Raw genomic sequence first — 18,316 nt, 5'->3', positions numbered from 1 at the left:
TTCCTCCATTTTGTGGAAAACTTCCTCTAATTTTGTCAATCAAACAACTTCATACGCTTCCACTTCATAAGAGAGTCGAATTCCCATGTTTTTTTATGTCAACCAAAAAAGCACTTTGTTTCGTATCATTTATGGCGGAAGCTCAAACTGTGTAAACTTTATTTATAATAGCACGGACAGCCATCCATTTTTGTTGCATTAGAGCCAAATATAAGCTTGATTGTTTATTATATGGGCAGTTTGCCTCTCAAACTAGTAATGAATTGGTTGAAAAAAAAATTTACCAAACTATTCTCTGAATCCTGCTTACATAGAGTGTTCCAGATTAGTTCAGTGCTAAAAATCACAAAAATGGAAAAACAATATGGGATGCGTCATCAAGTATTATTCTATTGAACAAAATGGCACACCCACTTGAAAGATTTGATTTTAAAAGAAGAATACACGTCCACTGCCGCTGTGAATTCGATGAGACATGGTCAGCACTCAGAAGAGTCATCATCAGGCTGCCAAAATCTGTTGAGGAACCAATTGGAATCGGCTTCAACAGCGTATCCATCTTGGTTGCGGTGCCAACTGTAGTGAGCATGAGTTCGATTTTTAATATCGAACATTGCGTGGCCGAAACTAGCCTCCCGGTAAGCTGAATAACTTGGTTGAGGTTCTGTCATGCTGCAAGCAAAAAGATGACAAAAGGAAGACACCAATTGTTTCAGCACTTGTGTCTGATGACCTACCAAACTACTGATACAAAATTTATAGCTAAAATATCATATATAAATCTGATCTTACTTGGTTGCTAATCCTTCTATATTTCCTCCATCACCAATGGTAATGTATACTGGAGCAGAAAGATCCTTCACAGGCTTGCATAGGCCATTTGTGATGTTATATGCAATATTAGATACTCGTTCCTGTGATATGGAAAAACCCGAAAGTATATGATAATATATAACCGTTCTACAAATATGATGTGCTACATTTCAGGTAGTGTTACCAAACAGAGCCATATTGCGTTTATGTTTACAAGTACTTGGGAAAATAGAGACGGTAACCCTGTACTTGATACTTATTTCTAATATGACTCTTATTTACGGGACATTCTCTATAATAACTCTGATCTTTGATTGTGAAGTAAGGTTATATTAAAAAATTGTCTAAAGCACATAGTTAGCAATTAGTATAGATCATTTCCCTTTATAAGTTGATTGTGAAGTAATTTGAAAATTGAACTTACAGATCTTTCATATGCGTGTACATGACCAGCAAAGACCACATCTACTTTGTATTGCACAAACCATGACTCATACATGACTCTCATGGTTTCGCCTTCCATGTAATGGTAATTGTAGCTATTGTACCATGGAGAGTGCACGAGGACGATTAACCAAGGTGTCTCGCTCCTGTTCACCTTTGGTAGCTCCTTCTCAAGCCAATCATACTGTGGGGTGTATTTACCTGAAGTAAATTTCTAATTACAATCAAGCTTTATCTTAACTTTCTGGCATTAGTTTTGGCAATAGCATAAACACTCAATTATTCCTTACCATATGCTGAATATGAAGACAATACTATAATGTATGCTGAAGCTCTCTTGATTGAGTACCAAAGAGGAGCTGTGCTTTCGGAGGCCTTATATGGTACATGATACCGGTGAGTAAAAGGCTTAAAGGGCTCAGTTTCATTCTGCATATGAAAGATATCAGTAACTTCAGTCTGTAGTAAACAAGTAAACTTTTGATTGTGTATTTTTTTCCTCAAAACATATTCTTCCTGGAAAATCATGTATTGAAATGTTTTATGTCGAACCATTCACAGCCTTGGCGTACTTACAATTTCAGGAGCATAATCGAGTTCATGATTTCCGGCAGTCCAAATCCATGGTTGATAAGCCGTGCTTCTCTCAGCGAATCTTCCCCAAGTATCCCATCTCACATTGTCATGAAAGGGATATGTATCAGCATAAGATATGTCCCCAACAAATAAAAGGGTCTTCCCTTTAGTTGGGTTCATCTCATAATGTGTAAGCGTCTTGTTTGAGTCGAATGTTTGGCCAAGATCTCCTGCAAAGTCTTTCAATACAAGTAAGGATCAAGCATGTCCAAAATCAAAACTGACCATTTATTCCTCCTCTTTTGGCATTCTTTAAGGTGCATTATATTCACCTGATTTTCACTCATCTTAAACTCTCTGTAACTCATTTTAACTTTTGCAGCCTGATCATAACTTAGAACTTCTTGGCCTTAAACATAACTTGTCTAAACTTAAATTATCTGACTAATTTGAACTCGCATTTCCGAAAATAAGTGAACACAAGGCGATAAGAAGAGCGCCTTAGTTAGAACTTAGTAGCATTTTACCTATGACACCAAAAGTATAGGGTACATCAGGACCAACTTCTGGTGGTGTCACAAACCAGAATGTCCTTGCATATTTTCCTGTTCCAACCTTGTAGTAGTATTTGGTATTGTACTGCAAAATTTTTATAAAAACATCTGATTTAGTATAAAATCAATATCAAGATCATAGTTTAAAATAGAAGGAACCAGAAAATGAGACTAACTAATTAACCTCCAAGTTTCTGATAGTGCAGTGATGAATGTAACCAGAAGTATAATTGTAGTACTTGTATTTGGTTACTATGCCTTTGGCCTTGTACTTATGTTTGCTGCTTCCACTCCAATACACCACTGAACTCGAACCTGGTGAGATTGGTGTAACCCATGACACAATCACTCCCTTTCCTTCATGATCTCCTTGTGTTATGTGAACCTTTAAGCAATACAGCGCGAATAAGAATATCAAAGAAAGGATTGACCAACAGGACAGAGAAACATGATTAATGGTGGCAGGAAGCTGTGTTACTCGGACTCTTTATTTTACCTTGAGTATCCTTGTTGGATACACGACTCTTCAATTTAACCAAAAGTCGTTCATTTTTTTTCGTAAAACAACGGAGTTGAATATTTGGACACAAGTACCCAAGTCTGAGTAACATAACACAAGTACCCGAGTCTGAGTAACATAGATGGGAAGATAGCTAGAAAAGGTACCTGTTGAGGTGCATTATGGCCCGGAGGAGGTCTAAAAACATCGCTATCTAAAGGCATATCAACAGATTTTTCGACTTTCCGAACAAAACTGCTTGATTTTCCTGCATTGCTAATCACTGCTACATTTAGAACTAATCCCAGAACCAAGAGAGCACCTAAGCAAGAGCTAGGACTTTTTATCATCCAACCCATTTTTTGTTGCACAACTTTGACGTACCACGGCTGAAATATATACACACAGTATTTTCCAGTGTATTATTTAAACCACAAGTAAGCAAATTAACGTGCTAATTTGTTGAATGATCAAGTGGAATATTCATAAATATTAAGAATATTCACTAAGAGGCAGATGAGATCTGTCTCGATATTCAGTTGTTGAATGAATTCTTTAAGAAGTGTCTCATGCCATGCTATCCGATAAATCTGGAGAATTTGAGTAAAAAATGGACAAGATCTGTGACTATGATTAAGTTTCGTTGACCTTGGAGCTTCAATGATGGCATTGTTGGCCATGATGACTTTGAAATATGTGAAGAAATCTTTAGTATAATCCTGATAGAAAATGATTTTCACATGATTTTGTGTTTAAAAAGGATCTTTCACATTAAAGCTGAGCCACCTTTTATGAAAGCACAAGGGCAACAGATCCTGTAATTTAAGTCTGAACGACGTCACGTGGCGCTTTCCCTTGTAGTGTTTAACTCCATATAATCCATGTACAATAAAAAATATATTTGGTTGTATAAGATGCAACCCCGTGATCACAAGCATATATTCGAAAGTCTTAACCACTAAACAAATGATACTTGATGTTATCTTTTCAAAGTAAGATATTAATAAATAAAAGATATAATTAACCAGACCGTAAGCCGAACCCAAACTATGAAAAGGTGTCCAAATGCACATCGACGTTGCTCGAAAGAGGAAGAAAAATGTCATTCAAAGACGTTGCGAGTGGATGGCGGATGGGCAAGTGAAAGTTTGAGAACATGTACCCTGTCGAACAGGCAACATGTACCTAACTTCTACATTGAGTTCGGGTGTTGACGAGGTGCCTGAACGGACATCACTGTCGCTCGGCGAACAGGCTAGACATGTACCTAACTTGCGCTTAGGCAGGCAACCCAGTTTCCAAGCGCGGCCACTATCCTTTGACACACTTGAATTTGGGTCTTTTGAATGTTCTCCTCAGTATCATGTATGAGTTCCAAAAATTCCTACATGCTCTTTGGGTTCGTTTTGAGCTTGTTTTATTGCTCTCTCCTCTAAAATGTTTTAAGTTCCCGAATCACATAATTATACTGCATCGAGAAAACAATTGAACTCTGTATTTTTTCAAATTTATCAGACGTCTCCAAAGAGAAAATTGAAATTATGATAAATGCCAGAATTGGCCACGACAAAATCCACTCGCACTAGCTAGTATGTAAAACCGGTGGGCTAACGAAACCTCCTGCCCAAACTTGGGTGCAAAATTGGTCACAACAGCAGAGATCTAACGCTACACGGAATAATAATACAAGCTCATGTGAACAGAACTCAGTATGCCAGGAGGAGAAATGATGGCTGATCAATCCTCGTGGTCTCTGATAAAACAATAGCCAGCAGCATGTCCAATGCTATTGGACAATATACCCTTGAGGTCACTACCATAAACTCCTGCACAGGAAATTAAACCACCCGATGTCAGACTACCGCTCGTGGCGAATGTAAATCAGATGTAGAAATAATGACATCATTAAGAGCAGAAAATGACATCAATCGGACTACATTTAGTTAAATGGAAAGTGATTTTCGATGGAAAACACAATTGTAGACTTAGTTTTCTTTTGTTTGGTTCCCTGCCTGAAAATTTAGAGAGAGAATGTAGATGGAAATGTAAGGGATAGGGAAGACAAGGTAGCATTCCTTCCATTAAGAAGGAAAATGTTTTCCACCAACCCTTCAAACACACCAAACGAAAAAATATATGGCAACCACTTCTCTTGAAAAATGTTTCGCCCGACCAAACACTCTCCAAGAGAAGTAAATTTCCACCAATCATGAAATGTAGGCCAGATTTTAATTCTTTCACGAATACACACCCTTCTCTATAAATTTATCCATTAGAATACAGAACTCATGGCAGTTGGCCCGTTGCTATTCATAGTATATGCTGCTCGCGATTACAATGAGAGAAACTTAATAGATGATTTTGGACTGGGGTAGTAAACAAAATTGTTGGTGAAACGCTGTGATTGCAGAACAATTTCACATCTTCCGCATTGTTATTAAATGATTCTCCTATCTCTAAGTTTGCTGTCATGATTCTTTTACAGACAAGAGACAACTACAGAAGGGAAAAAACTTCGCCAGTAAAATAAGGGTACAGCAGAATACTCTTTCATGTAAACTGCACAGCAAACAGACAACCCTAAGTTTAGCCTCCCAAAACAGACCATGAACAAACAGGGGAAACGACAGATAAAAGAAGCAAGTTTTACTAGCAAAAAGAAACACAGAAGGTTTACTAAGAATACATACTTGTGAAGATCGGACCTGTGTGAAAATCAAATCAATCATCCAGGTAATAATATGTTCCAGCAGACTTCTGCTCCCTATCCTTTGTGGATTCTAGCTTGTTAATCCTTGGTCGATAATTAGTTGGGTCCCTTCTAAATGTAATATCCAGATGCTGCAATATTCCAGAAAAAAGGTAGAAGTTACATATTGCATCACAGTCGCATTAACATAAAAATGCCTTGCTACATCCCAACACTACCAAAACAGGAAATCTTAACTTGATCCAAGCCAGACAAGGTATTCCAAATATTAATGGATTCCAGTCATGAGGTATTCCAAGATGATTTCAGTAAAAAAAAAAAAAAAAAGGCAAAGCAACAAAGGCAGTGAAACTTACAGATAAGAAAAGATTCATTCCTGTCAACAATGATTGCGGGGAGTTTGCCGTACAATCAACTGATGGTGTCCCTTCATACACAATCACTCTGTCCGCTAGATAAGTCGCCATGATAAAATCGTGTTCAACAACAAATGCCGTCTTCTTGGCATGGAGAATAAATCTCTTTATCACCTTTGAAGCCACAATACGCTGCTCAGAATCAAGGTATGCACTCGGTTCATCAATCAAATAAATATCTGCAGGCTGCATAAGTACAAAATGATTGACGTTAGACATACAATATTTCTTAAGAAGCATCCTATTCAGCCACTAACTAATAGCAAAACAAAAAAGTTAGTAGGCATGTAACTTAATAATCCTATACAATGTGGATATCTTCGCATAATCTATGATGCCAAGAGAACCTGCATACTCCAAAGTTACCACAGTAAATAGCGCACAAAATCACACAACAGCAACCAGTAAATCAGACAGTAAGGGACAGCAAGAAAGATAAAAGAGGACGAAAACTTGAGCCACACAGAAAAATGAATACCTTCCCCAAGCACAAAGCCAAAGCAACTCTCTGCAATTCTCCACCAGATAGATTCACAACTTCTTGATCCATCAATTGCTCAATCTGAAGAGGCTTCATAACATCTGAGCAAAACTGGGGATGAGTATATGAATCCCTAATCTTTTGATGTAGTAGGTGCCTCACAGTAGACTGGAATTTCGGACTGATCTTCTGGGGCTTGTAAGAAACATTGAATTCAGGTACTTCGACATCAGATCCTTCCACAGTATCAGGCTTCACAAGTCCAGCCTGAAATTTCACATTTCAAAGAGTTTTAAGAATCCTAAACCACACAAGACCGCAATTCAAGATTCAGCATTTCATTTCTTTTTCTCCAATATCAAAAACTTCAAGAAAATATTTTCTAAGATATTTCAAACTATTCATCGTTCATACCAGCATACGAATAAATGTTGTCTTCCCAGTTCCATTTTCTCCCAACATCACAATAATCTGTGAATCTGTAAATTCACCTTCCACAACATGCAGTCTAAAACCACCCTGGGTTCTTGTCATCGTTGGGTATCTGTATCGAGCATATGTCTCAACCTCCTCCGCATTATCTTGAGGTGTCTCAGCAACCTTGAAAAGAATCACACATGAGACGACTAACAAAGTTAGTAGAACAACTCAAAGTATGTGATACTAAAGTCACATTACCTTGAAGGTAAGGGATTCATCACGAAAACGAAGATTTTCTGTAGGTACAAATCCTGCCAAGAATATATTGATTCCTTCTCGAACAGAAAATGGCAGGGTGACAACTCCATATGCACCCGGTTTACCATATAAGCAGCAAATGAAGTCTGAAAGATAGTCTAAAACACTAAGATCATGCTCCACGACAATAACATAGCTGGAACACAAAGGAAAACAAGACAAAAAGAGCTTATCAATTAATTATTGGCCAGTAGAAAATACTAAAAAGGGTTAGAGAGATCACACAGGAAACAGTACCTATTAGGCCTAAGCAATGATCTCACGACTTGGGCAGCTTTGAGCCTTTGTTTGACATCCAGATAACTTGAAGGCTCATCAAACATATATATCTCAGCACTCTGTATAGCAACAACTGCAATTGCAAACCTCTGCAATTCACCACCAGAGAGATCTCCGACGTTACGATCCAGAACTACATTCAGCTCCAGATCATTACAGAGTTCAGCCTTCATATCTCTCTCATTTTTCTGCTCTAGGACCTGCCCAACATTGCCCTGGACTGCTTTTGGAATATGGTCCACATATTGGGGCTTAATAATAGCCTAAAAATAGATATCCATTAGCAAAAAGGCAAAGAAGATGCAAAACTAGAAGACAAGAAGTGATCAATGTTCTCAGTAATTTAGATAAGCAAGGACTTAAAATGTAATTAATCAATAGGTGGCACTACCTTCAAATTATCTTCCAATATGCGCGTAAAATAATTTTGCAATTCCGATCCTCGGAAGTATGTCAGGATTTCCTGCCAATCAGGTGGGTTCTGCAGAAAATAAACATTAGCAAGTAAATCAGTAGAAGCCGTCAGAAAGCAATCAAAAAATTCAGTAAATTTGAGCATATTACATTGAACCTCCCCAAGTTGGGCTTCAATTTCCCAGCTAAAACTTTAAGAGCAGTAGACTTCCCAATACCATTTGTTCCGACTAAGCCAAGAACCTGCCCAGGCCTCGGGACAGGCAACCTGTAAAATGTTCTCAACGTTTAAAATATATAATCAAGAAAAATATCAGATTTCAAGTACCCAACTCAGCTACCTGTGTAATTTGAAAGTATTGGGACCATAACGATGTGTTGTATCCTTGTCCAGATCTTTTGGAAGATTAATGATCTGAATTGCTTCAAAAGGACATTTCTGCATACATAATTGACATGAAAAAGTATAAAGCAGGAGCATAAGCAACATGCAGCGTGCTTGCAGTCTTTAAACACATGTACAGTCTACATAAAAGTGCATATGAATATACCTGTATATGGATAAGTAAGAAAGATGAGGAGCATGGTTTATAGTGCTGACCTTGACACAAATACCACATCCAATGCACAGCTCTTCCGAAATAAAAGCAAGTTTTGCTGCAGAAGTAACCTCAATACATAGTTTGCCTGAAACAGAGAAAGATAAACAATACCCAGTCAGTCACAGAGCATATAGATTAACAGCGTAACTCTACCCACACATAAGTGGGTTGTAAACTAATAAGTGATACTTTATTCTTGATCTTCCCAATTATATATTAGCTTTTATACAGAAAAAAGCCTCTATCCGTCATGATAGCTTGTAAGAAATTCCCACATGTGGGCAATACCGACCTTACTCCTCCATTAACCCACAAAAGTATGTATAGTCATGGAGCCACACCATAAAGCCAACTATCCCTCCTCTTTCTCAAAAGAAGGGGAAAAGACGGGAATTTTAGAGACTACTGCCCACGACATGGTAAGTCACAGTGAATAGAGCCCTCGAACAACAATTTCAAGTTATATCCAAATTAGCCAGATCTATCAGTAAGCACCTCTAAAGCAATTACATCACAATAACTAGAATCAACAATAATATGAATATGACAAAATCTAATAATCTTGAATGCATCACAGAAAAATGGATTATCTCCAATTCTTCAAGCAAACCACGCTATTAAAAACATAAAAGTAAAAGAGCATTAAACAAAAAAAAAAGCTGAAGTATCAGAGTATCACACAAAAAAGATAATTTCAGTTATCAGAGAAACAAATACATACCTGTCTTAACCACAGGACAGCTCTTTTTGCACTCCTGGCGGCACTTTTTTGGCTTGCACCGATCAGAGCTCACAATTGCAATACGTGTAAGACGGTCCGACATCCTTCTTCTTGTTGTCTATAAGGACCAAACCACCAAAAACACTGAAAGAGAAAACTTGACAATAAGAACCAATACAAGACTACATTACAAACACACTTATGAATCGTTACCCTACACGAAGGACAATGCTTAAGATTAGTCATAACTCCTAACATTTCGCCATCCACTATCAAAACACAGCACCCACGGGCCACAGCCACCGTCATTAGAAATTGAGTCACAATATAAACATATTATCTTGAAGAATGACTATGGAATAACGATAGCTAACACCAGCAACGGAAGCCGAGCGGAGAGCTACGTAATCTATAAATTTTCCAAATTCTGATCAAACAGATCGTTAAAGAGGTATTCCTATCAAAAGATCAATGAAAAGCTATGATCTTTGCTCCATTTTTGGTCAGTTATGTCAAGTAACCCATAAATTACTCTATGTTTGCAACATTACAGTAATGAATTTGAACTCCGCAATTACAACACTAATATTACTCAAAAAAAAAAAAAATACTTAACTTGACCAATCACATATACATACCAACTAAATAACAAATCAAAATCTGATAATAATCTACTCCCAATATAAATGCATAAAAATGCTACATAAAAAATTTACATATATACAAAAACGAAAGCATGCAATTTTATTATGTTGAATATGTTCTAAACCCAGAAGCGTATTCAATTGGGGGTTTAGTGAAATCGATTAAACTCACAAAATCTGGATTGTTTTTTTAGCTTACCAATGAAAAAATAAAATTAACAAATCAATCAATTTCGAATTTTTGCTCAAATATGTGTAAAGATACAAACTTTGAATCTTAAACATAAGTATATTAAAATTAAACATAAACAAACCTTAAATTTTGTTGAAGATCAAAATTTGCGACTTCCTCGAAAATAGCTTAATTTGCCCGCAATCCCTCTTTGGGATTCTTCTTTATCTGCTCCTCGAAGAGAGCTGTAAATTGGAATCCAGGGCTAGGGTTAGAGAGTTGAGACTTCTTCCTTTCTATGTAGTATGTATGTGTTGTGTTCCCCTTTTGTTTTTTTGACGGTTTTTTTAATGGGAATTTCTTTGTTTTTCTGTCCTTTTTCTCTTAAGTTAAAATCGAAAAAAGAAAAAATCGTCAATGGATGGATTGAGGAAGAAATATTATACGTTTTTTTACTATGTACTCCAGTGATTTTTTAAAATTTATAGGATGATTTTGCTTTTTAAAAAATATAACAGGTTTCCTTATTTAGGGGTTAAATGTACAAAATGTCCTTAATGACTAACGGTGTCAAGTTTTCGTTAATTATTAGGATTAATTAAATCCTAAATAGTCCTAGTTAACTAACTAAACCTTAACTTCTAACCCTACCCTAAGCCTAATTTCAAACTCTCACCCCACTACCATCCAACCACCACTGCCTTCCCTCTCCCTCCCCCACCCCCGCAGCAGTCCCCCTTCCTCGTCGATTTCCCACCCCCAGGGCCCCAGCAGCCCCTCTTCCTCGTCGATTTCGCCACTCCTCCCCACCCACCCACACACCCCCCCACCCCCGCAGCCCTCCTCCCTCGTCGATTTCCCACCCCCAGCACCCCCCCTGCCCCGTCGATTTCCCCACCCCCACCCTGAGCAGCAGCCCCCCTCCTGTCGATTTCCATGCCCATCCTTTTTGTGGGGTCTTTTAGTTTGTTGTAGTTTTAATATCCATACGTGAGAATATTTTGGTATATATGATTGAAAATCCAAAATATTACATCTAGTATGCCATTCAACTTTTTAAACACATTATAAGAATCTTCATAAGTAAGAACACAGAATCATCGAATTTTGATCATGGTTGAAACAACACCATACATCCATTCCATGGAGTGGTGTACTATTTTAGATTGAGTTCGTATTGTGTCGGACTGGTCCGACACAATATTCTCGTCGGACGACTTCAGTTAGAAGCACTTGTGCTTCAGTTAGACTTACTTGAGTTTCAGTTGGTCTTTATTTTTTTTCAGGTAGTCTTCATTTTGTTTCAGGTAGTCTTCATTTTTTTTCAGGTAGTCTTCATTTTTTTCAGTTGGTTCTTCTGCTTCAGTTAGACTTACTTGGGTTTCAGTTGGTCTTTATTTTTTTCAGGTAGTCTTCATTTTTTTTTTCAGGTAGTCTTCATTTTTTTCAGTTGGTTCTTCTGCTTCAGTTAGACTTACTTGGGTTTCAGTTGGTCTTTATTTTTTTTCAGGTAGTCTTCATTTTGTTTCAGTTGGTCCATTATTTGTTTCAATTGGTATACATATTACGAAACAAAGTCCAACTGAAACAAAACAAAGTCCAACTGAAACAAAACAAAGTCCAACTGAAACAAACCAAAGTCCAACTGAAACAAAACAAAGTCCAACTGAAAATGGAAAATAGGAAAAGAATGAAGACTGAAATTAAGAATTTCATGAAGAAAACTTCTAACCTCAAAACAAGAATTATGATGGTGTTTTTGATGAATGAGAAATAAGAAGAAGAAATAGTATGGAGATGGGAACTTCTGTAATCAAATATTCTTCATTAGATTTGGAGATGATGTTTCATTTGCACTTGAATCTCCAACTGAAAATCTATCACAATAAACAAAAGAGATGACGAGAAGAGAAAGAAGTTTGGAGAAGGTGGAATTATATTGAGTTGCAATGGAAGAAGATAAGGTTCATCGGAAATTTTCATAAGCTACAAATTCATGAATATAGATATAAATGAAAGCAAAATTAAAGGCAAAAGAAAGGAATCAGGAAGCTGCCATAGTTTAGGAAAGGAGGAGAGAGAGGGAGAAGACAAGGATCTCACCAGGCGTCGGAGGAAAATGGAGGTAGGAGGGTAATGTATTGTGTGGTCCGACCAAATGTATTGTGTCAGACAATCTGACACAATACTTTCACTTTTAGATTATATTTTACCTAAATTTTAATTTTTAGATATTGTATGATTTTTTGTTTGCTTCAATTTTACCCAAAAAATAATCAAAGTGAGTTTGAATTGTCCACTTCTTTGTTTATTGACACAAATAATTCAATTAGACAATCTAATTAAGAAAAATGCTAATGAATGTCTCGAATACGCTTAATAAGAAACCTATATTTATATACTCACTCCGTTTTTATAATTGTTACATTCTTCTTAAATGTTTTTTTTTAGTTGCTACATTTTCCTTATTTGCGGTACTTGGCCCACCATAAGTAATACTATTATATTTATTTTTCTCCTTTTTCACTCAAAAGTATTATTTTTTTTTTCACTTTTTCTCATTATTTTACATGAAATAGGACAAAAGGTACCATCCAAAAAGCTTGAAAGTGATATTCCTAGTTTTTTATTTTTTTTGAAGGGAAAGGCCAAGGCCATGGAACTTCTATTAAGAAGCTAGAAGCCTAGAACAATGTCAGCCGCAATTACATCAACTATAATACTCGAGCATTCCCCCACCCAGATTCTCGTAGAGTAATCCATAAGTATAAAGTGAACCATACAACAATATAGCAATTAAAGAAAACGAATAAAGAATTACTTATCCAACGCTCCGAAACAGCCATTAGTAATATCATCTTATTAATTAATCAATTCCACTAGTACAAAAAAGGAATGATAGCTTTCCTATGTTTAGGATAATCCTCCACAAACTTCTCCAAATACCACTTATGATGAGCACGTGCTCTAGGCACCAAATTAGAACAAGTATACAACAAAAACCCAAACCCAGCCCAAGACCATGTCATTAAAGCCCAACCCAACCACTCCAAAATCTCACCCAAATAATTTGGACAACTCACAACCTCAAACAACCCTCCTTTAGGAATCTTATACCCACCATTTTGGGCCTTTAAGCCCATCAATACCAAATCAGATTTCACATTTACCACCATACCATAAACAAAAACCACCAATCCACCGGAAAACCGCCCCCAAAACCACTTATCAGAAACATACTCACCATAATGTGATACCCACCTAATCTGATTATAAGTATTCACGAGGTTAAAAAAGAAACCAATAAAAACGATGGTGATCGGAATACCGCTAGTGGTTTTCCGGCGACGGAAAAGGCGGAGAGGGTAAATGAAGACACGGTGGGTGTAGTGAATGAGGAAAATGAAGAGGAGAGAGAGTGATGGGAGAGAAGACACGTGGCGGCCATAGGGGAAAAGGAGGAGAGAGAAAAAGATTGTGGGAGATTCCATGAGAAACCATGAAAGGTAAGAGGGGAAAGATGGGCCCCACCCGGAGCGTACGTGGCGGCCGTAGGGAGCGGTGATGAGGTGGCATGTGATGAAAGTTGGGAGAGTTGTGAAGTTGAGGAAGATGAGGGACATGTAGTAGAGAGATTCATCTGATGAAGAAGACATTGTTTTTGGTTGGGTTTGATTATTTTTGGTTGTTTTGGGTTTTGGTTAGTGTACTACTTAAAGACATTTTAACCTTTTAGGTAGTTGTTAATATAAATATAATGATGGCAATTTTTTAGAAATTGTTGTATGTAGTTAGTGGAAATTAGTGATAACAATTCTCCAAGTAAGTACTTGGGAGGTAGAAGTATTCCTAGATATTTGGAAATGACTCGAATCGATAACTTTTCATTTAATATGCTAATGCTTACATTGTTAATCAACTCAACAATTATTTGTATATTAATAAATCCGATACTATTATATGTAACTAAAATATACAGCTACACATAACAGAAGTTAACGGATTTTGGGCACGAAGCCGGTCGGAAACTCGGCATGTCTAAACACCCGACCTGAATATTTTAGGCGGGCCACCCCGACTCGCCATTTGATCACAACTACCTCCAATAATTAGGGTTGATCACCGACTGGATCGATGGAACAGATTTGTGGAACTCCTCAGATCGGAGACTAGATCTTTATATTGACTATTTCATAAGTGAAAAAATAGCAATGTGTAGTCTTGTTAGATTCGTCTCGACGTGTAGATTCATAATATTAATTTTTTTATAATTTTTACTTAAACAAAATAAGAGATATTAAGAGTTAAATAATGCCTTAAAAACCATGTACAAAAATGTAGCAAATAATAATAAAAAAGAGATAGTACTAAGATTAAGAGTTTTCGAATTTGGACTGAACTAGACCTGAAACCCAAAATCATCATTTTCACGTACCGGAGACTGGATCAAATCTCCAGACCAGTCCGATCCGGTCCAAATTCCGATCCGACCCCATCTCTAAATCTGAAGAGCTCTACCAATAATATATTTCCACGACTCATTACATAATTGTCCCACGCTTCTCCTTTATGAATCATTTCCCCCACCTACTAAACCAATCACAACACACTTCCCAACTTCCCACTCTCTCTCCTCCATCATCCAACACCAACGTGAAAATCATGGCTCCTCCACTCTCTCTCCTCACTTTCTCTCTCCTCTTCCTCACCACCACATCATCCGCCGAATTTCCCATTTCCGGCGACTTTTCCGGCGACGAAATTATCCGTCAAGTTGTCAGCAACGACGCTTTAAGTTTAAACTCACTAGACTTATCTCAACCACACCAACATTTCTCTCTCTTCAAAAAACGATTCAACAAATCCTACGCCACTCAAGAGGAGCATGATTACCGTTTCAACGTCTTCAAGGCTAACCTGCGCCGTGCAAAGCGTAACCAGGAACTGGACCCCACTGCTGTACATGGTGTGACTCGGTTCTCCGATTTGACTCAGTCCGAGTTCAGGAATCGGTTTTTGGGTGCTCGAAAAAGTAGGTTGAAGTATCCAGCTCATGCTAATAAAGCACCCATTTTGCCTACTGATGATCTTCCACTTGATTTTGATTGGAGGGAACTTGGTGCTGTTACTCCTCCTAAAGATCAGGTCATTCGTCTTTTTTTTTTTTCTAGTCAATGTTGAAATGTGTGCCATGCGTTGACTTTTTTTTAAATTGTTTTTTCAAATTATGCTGTTAAACAAGGATGTTTTAACTTGCATCGTGTTCTTACTAAAAAATTGAAATGCTTCTATTTTAAGAGTTTGTTGAAAGAAGTGTTCCGCTTAGTTCGAGGAAGTTTCATTGTTTTATCCAAATTAGTACATACACATGTTTATAAGATGAATACTGTTTTACGATGATCATCTAGGAATAGATTATGAATATGAAACCCAATACCAAAACATGTATTAATATAGATGTGCATATGTTCATTTGACTTGTTAGTCATATACATGTGTTCATTTGACTTATTATCTATGTACATTTGACTTGTTAGTCATATACAGGTGCGTACCATGCTCTTGTACTTTAGATGTTGCATTTTTATATGGTGCATACTCACTTTATTTGCTACTGATGAATAATAAGGCAACAACATTGAAAAGATTATAGAAAATGGAGTAACAAAATGAGGTGTTCAGCTAGTTATATATTGTATTGGTGTCTTGTCAATTTAGGCTAACTTATCGGTTTGAGTGAAGTTTATCAATATATAAAGGATCAGGGTAAATATGCTTCTGCCCTCTTTTTTGTTCATGATATTTGGTGGTATAGTGTTGTTGATAGAATTATAGTATTAAGTGACAAATTATTCATTGGAATGCAAGAAAAATGAATAGATATCTATGGGAAGTGGGAGTCTTTCAGAGAAAATCCGTTTAATTCAATTAATTGAAATAGAGCTTAATGAATGAAGTAGATTAGTGAGACTTTTGCTTCATAAATGACTAGATAGTTGAAGAATTTACTGCTAATTGTCTGACAGTTGAATTTGGAATTGTGTGTTTGTGGGTATGAGTACTTCTAGATAGCAAAGAAATAGAAGCCCACACAAGTGGAATTACATAAATAGCCTCCTCGCTTGTTTGCTAATAAACAGTTTGTCATTCGGACTTTATCTCCAGTAAAAGTTCACTTCTTATGGCTTATGATCTTAAGCTTCACATAGAATTGTTGGATCTTTGATGATGTGACTTTTAGCAAAACTGTAAGGAACTTGTGTTTTTTGTTCTTTGATGATTTATCTGACATTTTCCAACTTTTTTTATGAGCCTACAACGTTGGGAATGAATTAGTACATAGTCGTGAAATTGGTTGATTGTCTGTGCTCTTATATGGTGGTTAAAAATGTAATAATCAGGGCGGTTGTGGATCTTGCTGGGCCTTCAGTACTACTGGCGCCATGGAAGGTGCACACTTTCTTGCCACAGGAAAACTCGTAAGCCTTAGTGAGCAGCAGCTTGTGGATTGTGATCGCGAGGTTTGCACTAATGCTTCATAGATTTATATTCGTGTTGCATTATACTCCCTCCGTTTTAGAATACCAGACTATCATGGTTTTCGAGATAAACTTTAACTGTTTAATGTTCATATACTTCCTCCGTTTCATAATACTCGCTATGCTTTCCATTGTGGGAAATTTCACATTACTTGCTACACTTCCTTTTTGGGCAATAATCTCTCTCTATCTCTCTCCTCTCACATGAGTCCCTTTTCTTTTTACTCTCTATCTCTCTTTTGCCTAAGAATTCGTGAATTGAGAAGTGTAGCGAGTAATATGAAACGGAGGAAGTACTTCATCAGTTCATCTTAGTACATGTGATTTAGAAGCTGGACTCATATATGGGATCAAACATTGAATTTGTATCAAGTCAGTTTTCTGATGTAAAATGTCATCAATCTGGTAGTGTGATCCAGAGGGGGAACCAGATGACTGTGATGACGGTTGCTATGGCGGGTTGATGAACAATGCCTTTGAGTATCTTCTGAAATATGGTGGACTGATGAGAGAGGAGGATTATCCATACAAGGCTCGGAATGGCCGCTGCAAATTTGACAAGAGCAAGATTGCAGCTAAGGTTGCAAATTTCAGTGTTGTCCCCGATAATGAAGGCCAAATTGCTGCAAACCTTGTAAAAAATGGCCCCCTTGCTGGTATGCCTTCTCTTCTATTCTGTAGTTATATTATATGCTGCTCTAAATAATGCTCAATATGGTCATGCAGTTGTTTAAAAGAATGTGAGTTTATTTTCACATAAATACCGGTGATTTTCATATTGCATAAGTCAAAAGAATACTATCAAAGTTAGTTTATGAAGAACGCAAAAGTCAAAGTGTTGCAACTATTAAAAAACAAAGGAAGTATATTCCCATGGTGCTCCCAGTTGTAGGATATAACTTGTGTTTTATTGGAGTCCGATCTTTAAATAGTCAATTAACTTAAGCTCTCATACCGAATGCAGTAGGAATCAATGCTCGTTATATGTCGAGTTACATAAGTGGAGTTTCATGCCCATTGACATGCTCAGCTGATTTGGAGCATGGAGTGCTATTGGTTGGCTATGGTTCTGCTGGTTATTCTGATATGCGGAAGGAAGAGAAGCCGTATTGGATCATTAAGAACTCATGGGGCGAATACTGGGGAGAGAATGGATATTACAGATTATGTAGGGGTTATGATCTTTGTGGTGTCAACACTTTAGTCTCTACTGTTGCTGATACCCCTCAGTAGGTTGAAGAGTTTGATGAATGCATTCACCATTCGTTCATCATACATTTTCTGTAAATCTAATGTACAAGCAGTAAGCCCAGCTCTGCACTCAAGGCTTCCTCTCTGTCTTTTCGTCGAACCACGAAAGAGCATGAATATGTAAACATATTTGTATAACAGAATTTATCTCTTGTTCTTAATAAAAGACCATCCAATTTCATACTCCAGATTGTTGAATGCTTCTATTTTCAGTTCCTGAAAACTAATGCAGTAATGACAATAATAAAATTGCTGATGCCTCTCAAATAACATTGTTAACCTTGATTATTATAATATTGGGCCTCTAAAATTGATAAGGTGACAGTTTAAAAAAAAATAATGTGTTCCACAATATTAATTTGTGGTGATTTTCTTAATCAAAAGGTTTAATGAACTTTGCCTCTATTTGTAACACAAAGAAAACTTAAATCCCTCATTCTTAAGGGATCTATTTCTCGTCACT

At 37.0% G+C, this 18,316-nt stretch overlaps 4 protein-coding genes across 6 annotated transcripts; 1 reads left to right on the top strand and 3 right to left on the bottom strand.

The window, feature by feature from the left end:
• Positions 1-211: 211 nt before the first annotated feature.
• Positions 212-4,269, bottom strand: LOC104904302 (purple acid phosphatase 2). Its single transcript, XM_010692518.4, has 8 exons — positions 3,054-4,269; positions 2,572-2,772; positions 2,361-2,472; positions 1,834-2,063; positions 1,548-1,686; positions 1,238-1,458; positions 793-914; positions 212-672 (listed from the first exon to the last, which is right to left on the bottom strand). Exons 1-8 carry the CDS (start codon positions 3,243-3,245, stop codon positions 480-482), a joined length of 1,410 nt encoding a protein of 469 aa, XP_010690820.1. The 5' UTR covers positions 3,246-4,269; the 3' UTR covers positions 212-479.
• Positions 4,270-4,410: 141 nt separating this feature from the next.
• On the bottom strand, positions 4,411-10,404 carry LOC104904301 (ABC transporter E family member 2). Of its 3 annotated transcripts, none has more exons than XM_010692516.4 (13): positions 10,206-10,404; positions 9,248-9,391; positions 8,526-8,611; positions 8,266-8,363; positions 8,075-8,192; positions 7,902-7,991; positions 7,469-7,773; positions 7,172-7,367; positions 6,908-7,093; positions 6,491-6,760; positions 5,953-6,198; positions 5,592-5,727; positions 4,411-4,712 (listed from the first exon to the last, which is right to left on the bottom strand). In XM_010692516.4, exons 2-12 carry the CDS (start codon positions 9,348-9,350, stop codon positions 5,608-5,610), a joined length of 1,818 nt encoding a protein of 605 aa, XP_010690818.1. In that variant the 5' UTR covers positions 9,351-9,391; positions 10,206-10,404; the 3' UTR covers positions 4,411-4,712; positions 5,592-5,607. The 3 variants fall into 3 exon arrangements, with proteins under 3 accessions (XP_010690818.1, XP_010690817.1, XP_048492932.1); XM_010692515.4 differs by having other exon boundaries at positions 5,577-5,727; positions 10,206-10,403; XM_048636975.1 differs by lacking the exon at positions 10,206-10,404 and having other exon boundaries at positions 5,577-5,727; positions 8,476-8,611; positions 9,248-9,390.
• A 2,499-nt stretch (positions 10,405-12,903) lies between these two features.
• LOC104904300 (steroid 5-alpha-reductase DET2) lies at positions 12,904-13,815 on the bottom strand. Its single transcript, XM_010692514.4, has one exon. It carries the CDS (start codon positions 13,717-13,719, stop codon positions 12,943-12,945), a length of 777 nt encoding a protein of 258 aa, XP_010690816.1. The 5' UTR covers positions 13,720-13,815; the 3' UTR covers positions 12,904-12,942.
• Positions 13,816-14,588: 773 nt separating this feature from the next.
• LOC104904299 (cysteine protease RD19A) lies at positions 14,589-18,036 on the top strand. Its single transcript, XM_010692513.4, has 4 exons — positions 14,589-15,208; positions 16,465-16,584; positions 17,012-17,258; positions 17,567-18,036. Exons 1-4 carry the CDS (start codon positions 14,633-14,635, stop codon positions 17,833-17,835), a joined length of 1,212 nt encoding a protein of 403 aa, XP_010690815.1. The 5' UTR covers positions 14,589-14,632; the 3' UTR covers positions 17,836-18,036.
• Positions 18,037-18,316: the final 280 nt, after the last annotated feature.

The sequence above is a fragment of the Beta vulgaris genome, chromosome 9, assembly GCF_026745355.1.
Source record: "Beta vulgaris subsp. vulgaris cultivar EL10 chromosome 9, EL10.2, whole genome shotgun sequence".
Lineage (NCBI taxonomy): Eukaryota > Viridiplantae > Streptophyta > Magnoliopsida > Caryophyllales > Amaranthaceae > Beta > Beta vulgaris.
This window is presented reverse-complemented; position numbering and strand designations above follow the sequence as displayed.

Coding starts and splice junctions, on each gene's coding strand:
- LOC104904302 (XM_010692518.4), bottom strand. CDS start 3,245: ATGGGTTGGATGATAAAAAGTCCTAGCTCTTGCTTAGGTGCTCTCTTG. Junction 1,687..1,833: donor TCGATTATGCTCCTGAAATT/GTAAGTACGCCA, acceptor TTTCATATGCAG/AATGAAACTGAGCCCTTTAA. Junction 915..1,237: donor TACACGCATATGAAAGATCT/GTAAGTTCAATT, acceptor TCCATATCACAG/GAACGAGTATCTAATATTGC.
- LOC104904301 (XM_010692516.4), bottom strand. CDS start 9,350: ATGTCGGACCGTCTTACACGTATTGCAATTGTGAGCTCTGATCGGTGC. Junction 8,612..9,247: donor CTGTCCTGTGGTTAAGACAG/GTATGTATTTGT, acceptor TCTCTGTTTCAG/GCAAACTATGTATTGAGGTT. Junction 7,992..8,074: donor CCAACTTGGGGAGGTTCAAT/GTAATATGCTCA, acceptor TATTTTCTGCAG/AACCCACCTGATTGGCAGGA.
- LOC104904300 (XM_010692514.4), bottom strand. CDS start 13,719: ATGTCTTCTTCATCAGATGAATCTCTCTACTACATGTCCCTCATCTTC.
- LOC104904299 (XM_010692513.4), top strand. CDS start 14,633: ATGAATCATTTCCCCCACCTACTAAACCAATCACAACACACTTCCCAA. Junction 15,209..16,464: donor TTACTCCTCCTAAAGATCAG/GTCATTCGTCTT, acceptor TGTAATAATCAG/GGCGGTTGTGGATCTTGCTG. Junction 16,585..17,011: donor TTGTGGATTGTGATCGCGAG/GTTTGCACTAAT, acceptor TCAATCTGGTAG/TGTGATCCAGAGGGGGAACC.